Source organism: Zootoca vivipara, chromosome 13 (genome assembly GCF_965207765.1).
Source record: "Zootoca vivipara chromosome 13, rZooViv2.hap1.1, whole genome shotgun sequence".
Lineage (NCBI taxonomy): Eukaryota > Metazoa > Chordata > Lepidosauria > Squamata > Lacertidae > Zootoca > Zootoca vivipara.
This window is the reverse complement of record NC_142596.1, coordinates 20,977,922-20,992,757: the sequence shown is the minus strand read 5'-3', so window position 1 is coordinate 20,992,757 and position 14,836 is coordinate 20,977,922. Positions and strand designations below refer to the sequence as shown.

Genomic DNA, 14,836 nt, shown 5'->3' with positions numbered 1-14,836 from the left:
AACAGTAGGTACATTAAAACCACATTTTAAAAAGAGCAAAAGGCATAATTTTATGCTGTAGGCCTGATCAAAAGGGTTCATCTTCACACCCCACCTAAAGTTCAATGAGGGAGCCAACTTTACCTAGGGGAAGAAGGTTCCACAGAAAGGGTGCCACAGCAGCAAAGGACTTCCATGTGCCACCCCCAGAAGCACCACACTCGGTGGGATTGCAAGGAGGGTTTACCAGTGAACATTATTCTATTGATTAGTTCCTGATTTGAATTGGGCCATCCAGGAGACTGAAAACAGCAATCTGCTGTAAGGAAATATCAATTCCATGCCCACCCAACCGTAGCTGCCTAAAGCCTTCCTAGAAGAAAAGTCTGCTGATACCAAGTAGATGGTGTAGTTTTCTTGTTTTCTTGTTTACAGCTACTGCATCTGTAGCCATAATGGGTTTTTCCTCCCCCTTCAGTAAGTAACAGAGCTTTATGAAGTGAGAACAAAATGAGCCTCTTAAATTTGGACAGAAGCCAGATAGCTTTGAACACACTGCTTTGGAAGAGCCCCCCCCCCTTCAGAAAGTTTATCTGATTGCAACAACCAACTTTCCACCTTGCTCATGTATATTTAAGGTCTCCTTCATAAAGGGTGTGGCTTCCCCCACGCCACATCTGGCAGCTTATTCAACTTCTGGTCAGGTGGCTAAGGTAGATTATGTGCTTTGTATACAGCGCTGGCATATGCCCTGTGGCAACACTCCCTTCCCCTCTGCCACCGAAGCCAAAGGGTACTAAATTCCCGTTAATCAGATCAATGTGTGTCTGAAATACTTGGCAACGACTTCAGCACTGAAATGAAGGAATGCCTAACATATATTTACCGGTAACACCACCAACAACAAACACAGTATTTGCACCCAAGTACCTGCCATTTTTCAGGGATGCTTCCTTACTTTGCTGCATGCTAGCGAACCTATCCATGCAAATACAGCAAAGTTTGTGTTGACCCCTGTGGAATTGGCATTCAGCTTTGTGTTGAAGAAATCAACCTGGAGCAGGTGGCCACAGTTGGGGTGTGTGTGTGTGTTTTAAATGTGTAAAAATTAAATGAGTTGTCACTGGCTAGAAAAAGTGTGGGGTAGTGCATTGAGAAAGGATTGTCAAATATAGAGTTGTCATATTTCAAATATAGGGTTGCCATATTCCCTGCTCCTCGGATGTCATTTCTGCTTTTGAAATCCTGGTAATGTCTGGGAAATCTCGGGCGTGTGGCAGCCCTGGGTTTTTAGGGCAGTGAAATGCCCATCACTGCTCCTGCTTTAAAAGAGCTTAAAAGGTAAAGGGACCCATGACCATTAGGTCCAGTCGCGGACGACTCTGGGGTTGCGGTGCTCCTCTTGCTTTATTGGCTGAAGGAGCCGGCGTACAGCTTCCGGGTCATGTAGCCAGCATGACTAAGCCGCTTCTGGCGAACCAGAGCCGTTTACCTTCCCGCCAGAGCGGTACCTATTTATCTACTTGCACTTTGACGTGCTTTTGAACTGCTAGGTTGGCAGGAGCAGGGACCGAGTAACGGGAGCTCACCCAGTCGCAGGGATTCGAACCGCCGACCTTCTGATCAGCAAGCCCTAGGCTTTGTGGTTTAACCCACAGCGCCACCCGCGTCCCACTTAAAAGAGCTTAGGATAAGGAATTAGAAAGGTGTCTTAGTACAAGAGTGTGCAGGCACACAGTGGTGCACATGCTGATGCCTACTCATCATTCAAAAGAAGGGGGAAGTTGCCTAATACTAAAGGAGGAGTAGGTGGCATCATAGCTGGGGAGAACAACTGTTCACACCAGTTGTGCAAAGATCTGCGCCTATGAAAGCAGGCATAGGCAACCTTGGCCCTCCAGATGTTTTGGAACTACAACTCCCATGATCCCAAGCTAACAGGGCCAGTGGTCAGGGATCGTGGGAGTTGTAGTTCCAAAACATCTGGCGAGCCAAGGTTGCCTATGCCTGGTCTAAAGGGTGGCAAGCGTTAGCTTCTTCAGGAGTCCTAGGACTGCATATTATAAACACAGGGCACAGGGGCATGAAGCACGCTAGCTGCACCCCTTTGTTTTTGTTACCAGAATCAGAATTGTAGAGTTGGAAGGGACCCCAAGGGGCATCTGGTGCAACACCCTGTAATGCAGGAAACTCAGCTAAAGCGTCCATGACAAATGGCCATCCAAACTCTGGGCTTTTAGGGGGGAGTTGGGGAGGACATGCTTTTTGTTGTTGTTGTTGTTGTTGTTTTTAAGCAATGTGATGTTTTAAAGGGGGAGCATGAGTTTAAAAGAGGGGGCATGAATAAAAAAAATACGTTGTCCCACCCTTTTAAGAAATCAAGGCATTCTCCATGTCCCCCATGCCCTTCATAGCTACAAAACCTGCAAAAGTTTTTAGCTGAATTTCTTTGTATGTTGACAGAGGAAAAACCTCTTGCTATTTTTACAAACTCAAATATTTTGTGTACTTAGTTTACCACGGCTTAATCCTCCCTCCTGGTTTGTTTGTTTTTTTAACTATCCAGAAAAGTTGTGTGTTGTGGACAAGGGCCAATGTTTTAATCTTGAGCTGACAACTGCACTCTCCCTCCCTCCCTCCCTCTCTTTTTCCCCCATTTTTCTATTCCAGGAGGACAACTGTTAGTTTTGTGGCATACTGCTGCTCCACCCAGTGTCTGCAGACTTTTGACCTATTGAGTTGATAAATACTTAAAGCTGTTCAGGAGCTGCGCCAGTTTAAAGCTGCATTAGGCTGTCTCCTGACGGTGCTGAGATTGTGTGTGTGTGTGTGTGTGTGTGTGTGTGTGTGTGTGTGTGTGTGTCTGTTTGCACACGTCAGTGTGCGTGTGTGCCAAAGCAGCCAGAGGAGTGCCCGGCAGCGAACACGGAGAGCCACTTCAATCCTGCACCCCTATCAAATTTGGATGAAAGGCAGAACTCTCTTGGAAGCCTTTTGATGCTCTGGCTTTCATAAAGGTGAACACCTTCCTGTTCCTCCCCAGGCAGAATGTAAAATGCAACAAACATCAAGCAGGCCAGCGACCTCCAGGACACACTCGTGTTTTTGCACGTATGATTCTAGTTGCATTCAAAGCAGCTTTCAGCCACTCGGATGATATAAACTGTTTTTTTAAAACCAACCATTTCCAATACTTTTAAACTTTTCTTTAACTTCCTCCTTACTTGGCTGTGTGATACTGCCCTCTTTAAGAGTAGCCATTTAAGGTAGCAGTTTATTTGTTCTGGCCATGTTGTTTCTCTCCACCACCACCCTTCTCTATTTTTACATTCAGGATCAAATGTGTTCTCCTTTTCTCTTGACTGCCTATTTGACAATAAATGAGAATTACAAATCTGTTCATGGAAAATAACTCTTGTCTGCATACCACTTGCTGGAGTCTGCTTGCAAGTGGGTAAGGAGAATTTGGAACTGACGCATGTGAGATTGGAAGCCTTCAAGGGACCACCACTGGAAGCGACGAGAAATCAAATATCGGACTTGTCCACTTGTAATCCTGAGTTGTTGCAGAGCCAATAAGGGTTAAAGGCAGCAGTAGGTTTGGATGAGTCAAGGGGTTGCATACTTAACCCTACTTACTGTGCACTTGGGGGGGGGCTTTAAAAGTAATGTGAATTGTGCTTGTTTTAAGGTGCAAAATGGTGCGGTCTTCATAACACTAGTTTCAATACCCTGGTTGATTTTTCCAGAATAGCTTCAGTCAAACATTCTGACATCTGGGGAGGCCACAGCAGGGAAAGTGAAACAAACTCACTTTTTCCTAACATAACTTTTAAAGGGCTATGATAGCATTTTAACTTGCTTGTGCTCAAGAAGTGCCTCACAAATAGCATTACTGCTCTGAGGATTGTTTCTTGGAACCTTTGATTGCTCTTACCAGCACAAGCCAGCAGGAAGCCCAGAATGTGGGTGTAACTTACTTTTTTTTCAACAAAGAAAAAAGAAGCATCAGCAAAACACAGTCCTGGGTCAGTGGTTTACAAATATTTATTTTCATGAACACATTGGTATTGGTATTCTTTTCCAGACACAAATCGGCTACAGGCATTGACCCAATGAGACTGTTTGTTTTGCTTTGTTTGTTTCAAAGTACCTAACTTTATGAAATACCAAAGCAATCTTTAAAGCAGCATAAGAAAGGAGGTGGCAAACTTATTTCATGTGCATTTGGGTGGCAAATGCAATATTGGTCAGAGTAGGAGAAGATACCTTAGTGTAGTTTGGGAAGCAGAGGGTGTTTTGCAATGTGCTGCAGGTGCAAGAAAAGAGCATCTCTCCCCTCTTGCTGGTTCTTCATGGGTGCTTTCCTTAAACAGAGCAACCCCCAGGAAGTGCAACCAAGAGAAGTTCTCTGCAGTTGGCAAGTTAGCACATCAGAGAAGGACTTGGATCTTTCCCCCCCACCCGATGCACGCATGAGAGTTGTTTCTTTTACTGGGGAGCATTTGAAAATGCTAGTTTCAAACTGCAGTCTGAAGTGACCACAATCTAGAATACTTTTGCCTAGTTCACTTCCTCAGGAAGCTGTCCGCCGAGAATTCTGAGGAGCCCATAAGTGAGTATCCCAATAGGCAGTGAATGCTACAGTGGTATGAATCCCTAGCTCTCCCTGACCTCCCACGTTGAGGGGAGGGCTCTGGTCAAATCAAAGTGCCCTCCAGTGGGACCCAGTCTTTCCCTGGTCAGCCTCCCCAGGTGTGAGCAGAAGAAACAGGTTAGGATGCTGAAAGCAGCAAAGCTCTAGCCACCCAGTATTCCTTCAGCCCAGGACTGGACAAGGCAGCTACAGCCTTTGTCACCACCATCAAATGCCTCTGGGCCCCAACCCTCACTCATAGGGGTTGGGCTACAGAGGTGTTGGGGATGTGGAAACTGATGGAAGTCTGTTGCAGCTGCCACACTCATAGAGTCATAGAATCATAGAGTTGGAAGAGACCACAAGGGCCATCCAGTCCAACCCCCTGCCGAGCAGGAAACACCATCAAAGCATTCTTGACATATGGCTGTCAAGCCTCTGCTTAAAGACCTCCAAAGAAGGAGACTCCACCACACTCCTTGGTAGCAAATTCCACTGCCGAACAGCTCTTACTGTCAGGAAGTTCTTCCTAATGTTTAGGTGGAATCTTCTTTCTTGAAGTTTGAATCCATTGCTCCGTGTCCGCTTCTCTGGAGCAGCAGAAAACACTCAGTACCGGGCCATTGTTTTTTTATGAGTTAAAAATAAGAGATGATGGTGCTGGCTGTGGTGGGAGCTGTCGTTTGCCCATTGATGCCAGGTCTGGACAGATAAAAGGAGTAATGAATCACTCCTTGTACAAGGGAAGGAGTTCCCTTCATTGCTGCTTTAAAACAAAAACAAAAACCCAACATTTAGAACTCTTTGAAAGAAACAGTCACAAATCTGGTAGAACCCATTGCAGTCTCCCCCAACCTGGCAACCTCCAGATGTTTGGGTGGGAGCTGTAGTCCAGAACCTCTGGAGGGCACCAGGTTAGGAAAGGGTGGTTTATTGGGGGGGGGGAGAACAACAGTTAATTCTCAAATTGCAAGCCTCCCCCAAAACCCAAAGCTACTCCTTGCTCCTTGGGCTTTGCCCAGGGCTTGCTTTGCTTTGGGTAGGCAGGTTCTAAGGCAGGACCTCGGCCATTCCTGCCTGTTGGGATATGTAATGGGAGGGAGGTCCTCTCATTTCTAAATGCCCAGCTGTAACCTGTAGCCTGTCTCTAACTACATAGGCAGAAATCTGCCTGCTTTGCTGGTTTTAAAGACGAAGCAACCCTCAAATGTGAAGCTTGCCTCTAACTGCAATTATTTCTGTACGCATCCACCCCAAAATAAAACAAAACTGAGGCATCCTGTCTGTTGTTTTTCTCTGTGCTTTTTAAACTGTTTGGTAGGCCAGTGTGTGTATGTGTTCAAAGAAGCCAAATGGTGGGTAACAAAGCTAATAATGAGCCAGTCTAATCCACAGCACTGAAAGAAATTAAACCCACTTGTATTGGTCAGGTTCCAATTCAGCATAAAGAAGGGATGGGGAACTCGTGGCCTGGCAACCTCCCCACCTGGCCCATTTGGCTCAAGCCACACCCACCTGTTAGTCACCTGACGTACAGGTAGGTGTGGGGACAGGTAAAGCCTTGTCTTCAAACAGTGCCAAATTCAAGCTGCAGCTGCAAAGGAACGTTAGATTTGTAGTTGTGGCTTCAATTCAGCAGTGTTGGGATTTTGTACTATATGACATCAGGTGATCTGACAGGAATGGCCCCATCCACTGTCAAAAGTGGCCTGTAGAGGGTTGGCTGGATCTGCCCCCTTCCCACATCCAGTTCTCACCCCTGGCCTAAAGAAAGTGAGGAAACTACCACACCTTTTCATCAAGAGAAGTACAAGCGAGCCCCACTATGTGAACACTTGTACAGCTCTTTGGTTATCCTCACATGAAAGATTTCTACCCTGATGTCACTACACAGACCTCCGATTCAGATATTCAAACAATATACAAATCAGCAGTTACTCAGCTCCTGGAAAGATTCTCCGACCAAACACAACTACTGAAAGTCAGAAACAGGAACATATTGGGATTTTCTCCATAGACAATCATGGAAACTGTTGGCTCACAATGTGAGCGCTTGCTTTACAGACCATTTCTCAGGAACCGATTATGTTCATATAGTGGAACTTATGGGTATTGAGCGCAAGTAACATGCTGTTCTATTAGACTGTTCCCTTAGAAACTCATTCCATGCTGGTTGGAGCTCATGGGAGTTGAACTTCAAAAATCTGTAGGGGCACAAAGTTGCAGGAAGGTTGTCTTCCCACACACCACTTGTAATACCCTTCTAGCAGCTTGTGGCCCTGACACATCGGCGCAAACTTCCTTATGTCCCAGGTAAGTGTATGGTCTCTTGCTTTATCCACAGTTCTCAAATGTACAGTACTGGATTCTTCATTGCTCACAGCTGTGGCCTAATTAAGTGTGAGGCTTTGGATGCTGCCATCAGCGATGATACTGTTTCCCATTGATAATAATCATGTATTCTATATGGTGGAACAAACTGCACAGTTAAGTCCCTTTGAGGAGTGAATCGCAAGAATGCAGTAAATGGTAAATGAATACAAAAGGAAATGGCCATTTTGCTAAGCTCAAGCCCATGTAAGTATGTTTCTATTGTTGTTTAGTTGTTTAGTTGTGTCCGACTCTTCGTGACCCCATGGACCATAGCACGCCAGGCACTCCTGTCTTCCACTGCCTCCCGCAGTTTGGTCAAACTCATGTTCGTAGCTTCGAGAACACTGTCCAACCATCTCATCCTCTGTCCCCTTCTCCTTGTGCCCTCAATCTTTCCCAACATCAGGTTCTTTTCCAGGGAGTCTTCTCTTCTCATGAGGTGGCCAAAGTATTGGAGCCTCAGCTTCACGATCTGTCCTTCCAGGGAGCACTCAGGGCTGATTTCCTTCAGAATGGATAGGTTTGATCTTCTTGCAGTCCATGGGACTCTCAAGAGTCTCCTCCAGCACCATAATTCAAAATCATCAATTCTTCGGCGATCAGTCTTCTTTACAGTCCAGCTCTCACTTCCATACATCACTACTGGGAAAACCATAGCTTTAACTATACGGGCCTTTGTCGGCAAGGTGATATCTCTGCTTTTTAAGATGCTGTCTAGGTTTGTCATTGTTTTTCTCCCAAGAAGCAGGCGTCTTTTAATTTCGTGACTGCTGTCACCATCCGTAGTGATCAAGGAGCCCAAGAAAGTAAAATCTCTCACTGCCTCCATTTCTTCCCCTTCTATTTGCCAGGAGGCGATGGGACCAGTGGCCATGATCTTGGTTTTTTTGTTTGTTTGTTTGTTTTTTGAGCTTCAGACCATATTTTGTGCTCTCCTCTTTCACCCTCATTAAAAGGTTCTTTAATTCCTCCTCACTTTCTGCCATCAAGGTTGTGTCATCTGCATATCTGAGGTTGTTATTTCTTCTGGCAATCTTAATTCCAGCTTGGGATTCATCTAGTCCAGCCTTTCGCATGATGAATTCTGCATATAAGTTAAATAAGCAGGGAGACAATATACAACCTTGTCGTACTCCTTTCCCAATTTTGAACCAATCAGTTGTTCCATATCCAGTTCTAACTGTAGCTTCTTGTCCCACATAGAGATTTCTCAGGAGACAGATGAGGTGATCAGGCACTCCCATTTCTTTAAGAACTTGCCATAGTTTGCTGTGGTCGACACAGTCAAAGGCTTTTGCATAGTCAATGAAGCAGAAGTAGATGTTTTTCTGGAACTCTCTAGCTTTCTCCATAATCCAGCGCATGTTTGCTATTTGGTCTCTGATTCCTCTGCCCCTTCGAAATCCAGCTTGCACTTCTGGGAGTTCTCGGTCCACATACTGCCTAAGCCTGCCTTGTAGAATTTTAAGCATAACCTTGCTAGCGTGTGGAATGAGGGCAATTGTGCGGTAGTTGGAGCATTCTTTGGCACTGCCCTTCTTTGGGATTGGGATGTAGACGGATCTTCTCCAATCCTCTGGCCATTGCTGAGTTTTCCAAACTTGCTGGCATATTATTGGGTGTAGCACCTTAACCTTACGTTTCTATTAAGTTTCTGTTTCTATTAAGTTCCAATAAACTAGAAATCTTGAATTTATCCTCTGGATCAACGTAGATCAAAATCCCAGACCTAAAAATGCAATAGATTAGTGCAGGGGTTTTTATCAGTCCCTGAGCAAAGACACTGATGTTTTATAAGAGGATGGAAAAGAAGCTCAGCAGGTATAATATTTCTAGCAGGAAAAAAGCCTGTTGGGCTTCTCCCTTTTTCAGAGCTCTTAAAGGCATAGCAACCCCCCTTTGAACCTAGCTAATGACAACTTGGGACCCAGGTGGCGCTGTGGTTAAACCACTGAGCCTAGGGCTTGCTGATCAGAAGGTCGGCGGTTCAAATCCCTGCATCGGAGTGAGCTCCTGTTGCTTGGTCCCAGCTCCTGCCAACCTAGCAGTTCGAAAGCACGTCAAAGTGCAAGTAGATAAATAGGAACCGCTACAGCGGGAAGGTAAACAGCGTTTCCATGTGCTGCTCTGGTTTGCCAGAAGCGGCTTTGTCATGCTGGCCACATGACCTGGAAGCTATACGCCGGCTCCCTCGGCCAATAACGCGAGATGAGCGCCGCAACCCCAGAGTCGGTCACGACTGGACCTAATGGTCAGGGGTCCCTTTACCTTTACCTTTAATGACAACTTAAAGTCAGTTAAGCCTGTGGCCCTCCAGTTGTTGGGACTCCCGGCTCCCATCATCCCTGACCACTGACTCTCTTGGCTGAGGCTGATTGAATCTGGAAGTCTTAACAGCATCTGGGATGACCACACATTCCCATCCATGCCTTAAGTCTTAGTGGTGAAGGGGTGGGTCTGCAGTCAGGGCTCTCAGATGTTTAATTAAACATAGGTTAACATCTTCCTGGAAATCTGAATCTGTTAAAAGAATAATAATAATAATAATAATAATAATAATAATAATAATAATAATAATTTATTTATAGCCCGCCCATCTGGCCGGGTTCCCCCAGCCACTCTGGGCGGCTTCCAACAAAACACCAAAATACAGAAATCCATCAAACATTAAAAGCTTCCCTAAACAGGGCTGCCTTGAGATGCCTTCTAAAGGTCTGGTAATTGTTGTTCTCTTTGACCTCTGGTGGGAGAGCATTCCACAGGGTGGGTGCCACTACCGAGAAGGCCCTCTGCCTGGTTCCCTGTAGCTTTGCTTCTCGCAACGAGGGAACCGTCAGAAGGCCCTTGGCACTGGACCTCAGTGTCCGGGCAGAACGATGGGGGAGGAGACGCTCCTTCAGGTATACTGGACCAAGGCCGTTTAGGGCTTTAAAGGTCAGCACCAACACTTTGAATTGTGCTCGGAAACGTACTGGGAGCCAATGTAGGTCTTTCAGGACCGGTGTTATGTGGTCTCGGCGGCCGCTCCCAGTCACCAGTCTAGCTGCTACATTCTGGGTTAACTGTAGTTTCCGGATCACCTTCAAAGGTAGATGTAAGCAGCTTATGGAAGCTTGAAATGTGCAGAGCTGGATTTGTCCTTTGGCAGGCTAAACCTGTGTAGGAAATTTGGAATACAGCTCTTATGTTAACTATCTGACCTTTGGGTGTGTATGTGGGGAGGGGGGTGTTCCAAACTAATATTTTCACCTCTGGTCAAATGAAACAAATAGCACCAAAAGAATCTTCCAAAGCTTAAAAAAATACAAAGGGGAGGGGCGATTGCAACTATGTCTGTTGCTCGGTGGTAATAACATACCCCTTACCTTTTTTCAGAAATTGCATGATCCTGCAATATATCCCTACATCTTATATAAATGTTTCTGCTGTTACTTCTCTTGACCTCTCTACAGTGAAGACAGTGTGTGCTTAGGTATGGCACAAGAACCTGCTTGCTTGCTGCCCAGAAAGCTCTGCAGTTTACATTGGAGAAAACAAGGGGGTGGGGAGGGAGGCTAGGAATTTTGCCATGAATAAGAAGCTGGTGACAGGTGGGCATTAAAATGGTTCAAGTCTGGCCAACAAACACCCTTGGCCTGGTTCACGCTCTGCATCACTGGATAGCTCAAACTCGTCAGGAGCTACACTGTATTTGATAGGACATCATGTATTCAGAGTTCCATTTGGTGTTCATGATCGGGATGTGAATCCACCTTTCCTTTGGTCTGAAAGGGCAAGGAAATGACTTGCAGCATAGGACTTCTGGGCTCGTCTACTAAGGCAAGAGTTGCCAATTTGGGGGGTGGGCGTGGGTACACAGGATTTTTGTGTGAGTGCCATGGGTGCAACCCTCTCTACTCACTTCTCTCCCCTTGATCATGCCCCCCTGCAAAAAAAAAAAAGTGCTACAAAGCATGCATTCATACTTCCCTTTTCCGAGGGATCTGGGTAAAATTTCCAGCAGAATTAATCTCAGCTCTGAAAAATATATAGAGCAGAAAGAAGAAGTAGGTCATGCAAACTTTTTTTTCAGACCTAGGACCCACACTTAATCCCAACATGCATTTGGGGACCCGTTTCTTAATCTTCTATTTGCATGCTGGTAGAAATCCTATTGTGACCCACTTTAGATCAGGTCACGGTCACTAGTGGGTCCCAACCAGTGAGTTACATGCCATCGCCATCATTCATATGGAGTGAAAAGCAGAGAGAAATTCAAGGTGCTGGACTGCTGTTTTCCAACTTGCTTGTTTTCTTCAGCTGCTGATGGGACTGTTTTGGCTCCCTTGCATGTTTGTTTTTAGTTTGCTGCAGCATTTATCAGGCCTGTGCTATGGGCTTCTCTCACACACCCACTGCAACAACAGCAGTTGGTGATGCCAGCCAGGACAGCTATTCTCGGAATAGCTTCCTGGCTCCAGTTGGCAATTTAAGCCGCAGAAGTGTGGCCCTGCCCAACCTCAGGAGGGAGGTTGCAAGACAAGCCATCTCACTGAAATGATGATGCCTTTTAGTTTCCAAAGCAAAGAGAAGCAGACTTTACTATGAAGTGACACAATGCCATTTTGCTCTGCAAGTTCCAGTAGAGATATCACTCTACGTGTCATTCAGAAATGAGCACAAAAAGGATATATGGTTGTGACTTTTCACTTTCAGATACTGGATTATAATCCCAAAGTATTTTAACCTTGAGCTTAAGAGCCAGAGGAGGAGCCAGTCAACTCTGCAGCTGCTGTACTGCTAAATGGGGAATCCGACCAGGGTCCTGGTACTGGTGTTTCAGAACAGACAAAGACTAAAGCTGGTGGTTCTGAGCCCATTGAACATCAGGCTTGGTAGTTTGAAGTCTGCAGAAGCTGAGGCAGAAGTCCCATGACTGCAATCCCCTGGGCCTAACTCATAAGAGAAATTGTACTTTATTTACTACCATGCCTGCAGTACAAGAGACTGCAGAAAACGGGGCAGGGGAAGAGAGTGCTTGTCTGCAAGGCACAGATTCCACCTTATAAGAGTCCCAGTCTCTAGGCCAAGGAGCTGCAGCCTGGAAAGGCCAACTGGAGGAACAGATTTGTATGGCCTCTGTCTCCCTCTTTCTTTTATTGGAGCACGTTTCTCACTTGGAGCTATCTGTGGTGCTGCAACTACCGGCCTGCCTTGCTGCCTTGGGTATCTGGTAAGGACAGGTCAAAACACAGGTTGTGGTCTAAGGCATATGAGACTTCCAACCTTTGGAAACCTAGCAAGGTGTTGCTGTAGGAGAGGAACTGTGAGCTACATCATTGGTGGGTGTTTTTAGAACTAGGGTAAAACACTCAGACGCCTGTGTTTTTGCTATTTCTACAAGGTATAATCTTGCAACTGTAATGACTGTTGTTACACTTACAGGATTAATTTTTTAAAAATATTCCTACATCAGCACTTGCGTTTCTATTTTATTATTCCTGTTATTAAATTGGTTTTGCGGTTCTTGATTTTCAGATGTATCGCTGTTCTCTTTGTTGTAAGTTGTGTTGAGCACAACTCTTTTGTGGAAAGGTGGTATATAAATAAAAGGTAAAGGTAAAGGGGCCCCTGACCATCAGGTCCAGTCGTGTCCGTCTCTGGGGTTGCGGCGCTCATCTCGCTCTATAGGCCGAGGGAGCCGGCGTTTGTCCGCAGACAGCTTCCGGGTCATGTGGCCAGCATGACAAAGCTGCTTCTGGTGAACCAGAGCAGCACACAGAAACGGCGTTTACCTTCCCACCAGAGCGGTCCCTATTTATCTACTTTTGATGTGCTTTCGAACTGCTAGGTGGGCAGGAGCTGGGACCGAGCAACGGGAGCTCACCCCGTTGCAGGGATTCGAACTGCCAACCTTCTGATCGGCAAGCCCTAGACTCTGTGGTTTAACCCACAGCGCCACCTGGGTCCCTATAAGATGATGATAAACCTGATAGGTCTTTGGCCTGATCCAGCAGGACTCACTCTTCTGATGTTCAAAATAAGTGAATTAAATTCTTGGTAGCCGCAAAATCTGTTCCATAACTTGCTAATCCTAGCTTCTACAAAGAAGAGAGGAGAGAGAAATGGACATTTCCAGTCATTTTTGATCTGGCACGATCTGTCAGTGTGAGCATGGACTGTGCTCTTTTCTGTGTTGTGTAAGTGACTGAGCTAAGAGCTTGCTGAACCTGGAGCCGGGTGTTTGCACCTTGGCACTCAGCACAGGAGGACAGACTCCAAAAGGCCAGGCAGCAACAAGCTGAGTCTGTTTCTTCCCGTAGATGGGTGGATGGAAAACTTAATGAGAATCGCAGAGACGGTGAGATACCACATGACATGGTCCTCCTTGCCAGCTTTCCAGTTGGAGAGCTTGGTGCAGTGGAGAAGGCAGTTCTCCAGGAGAAGTTAAAGTGCATTCACACCCAGAAAAATGGCTTTGGGTGGATGGATGCCATGCCAAAACAAGGGAATGATACTGTTGGGTTGGGTTGGGTTCCTCATTAACCATTCTGATGCTTACAGCTTTTCAAAGTTATCCTTATAGGCAAAGAACTCAATTCTCAATAACCAGAAGTTAGATGAAAGGATGTAAAAAGAAGCTCGCTCACTCTTTTTAAAGAGCTAAGCTTCTGGTTTCCCCCCTCTCCCTTGAGCCTATGTGAAGACCAGACAGGGAACTATTTTCAGAGGAAACAGCATCAGAGTTGGAATATGCGAGAAGTATGCTTGCCAGCTACCCTGATTTTGCAGACTGGATTTAAAGAAGAAACGTACTGTCATGCTTTGGATAAACCTCCTCCTTCAACCTTCTGACACATCTCTGTTAAAAGGTTTCAACTGGAAGAGAGGGTAGGGCCCTTTAGAAAGGAGCCAAGGAAACAACAATTGCCTTGTTTTCCTCCTCCGTGTCTTTATTTATTTATAAGGAGATTTATATCCTGCCTTTCCACTATATAACGGGACTCGGGGAAGCTCACAGAAAAGATAAAGACAGATTAAAACCATGCATCAAATAAAGCAATATTGCATCATAAAAATAATCAGTGAAGTTTAATAGGTGATACAGGCAGCAGAGGAAACAAGCCAGCAGTCATAAAAAGAATCAGCAAAATAAGTTTGAAAAAAATAAAATAAAATAGAAATCCATTAGAAGATACTGGAAATGTCATACGGGGGGGGGGGGAGGGGCAGATGAATTTCATGGGGCGTGGAGTTCTACAGCTTGAGTATTGCCACAAATATTCCCCCTATGGGAACTCTTGCTTTTGTCTTCTCCATACTGCCACCACACCTGTCAGCAGGTGGGTGGGCCCTTGCACACTTGTCTTTTGTTTCCAGTCTCTAAATATATATATATATATATATATATCAATTGTGATCTCCTACCTACTTCTCTGCAGTGTTGTTGTGTCCTCCTCTTTTCAAAAATTGTCCTTTTCAGAATTGCACAGAATATAGAAGTGGGCCAGGTGTAGCGTCTTCCCATTACAGTGCTGGAAGGCTGCAAGCATTTCCCCTTGTCTGCAGCTCCTAAAGCTGGGGTATGGGGAACATCAGGCCCAGGGGCCAAACGTCACCCTCCAAGCAACTCTGTCTGGACCTCGAAACACTCCCTAGCCCCTTCCCCCTCCCCAGGTCACCCCCTTCCGAAGTCCTGCTCCATGCTTGAGTGCATTCACCTGGTTGGAATGTTCTTTTTTGAACTGCAATAATGCTTCTTGCTAACAAAGAAGGTGAAGAGTTGTGGGTGGGTGTATGGAAACCTTTGACTCTTACATGGCTGCAGTGTAGCCTGCTGTACAAAGATAGGAGTCAGATCCATGACTC

At 45.7% G+C, this 14,836-nt stretch overlaps 1 protein-coding gene across 5 annotated transcripts in view; it reads left to right on the top strand.

Annotated features, from left to right (window-relative positions):
* The window catches only part of LRRC28 (leucine rich repeat containing 28), a 52,022-nt gene extending 46,130 nt beyond the window's left edge, over positions 1 to 5,892 (top strand). For all 5 annotated transcript variants that reach the window (XM_088656718.1, XM_088656717.1, XM_035130813.3 and 2 more), the window contains one exon: positions 2,650 to 5,892. In XM_088656718.1, the coding sequence (XP_088512844.1) occupies positions 2,650 to 2,722 (73 nt within the window). In that variant the 3' untranslated portion in view covers positions 2,723 to 5,892. The remainder of the gene's footprint in view (positions 1 to 2,649) is intronic.
* Positions 5,893 to 14,836: the final 8,944 nt, after the last annotated feature.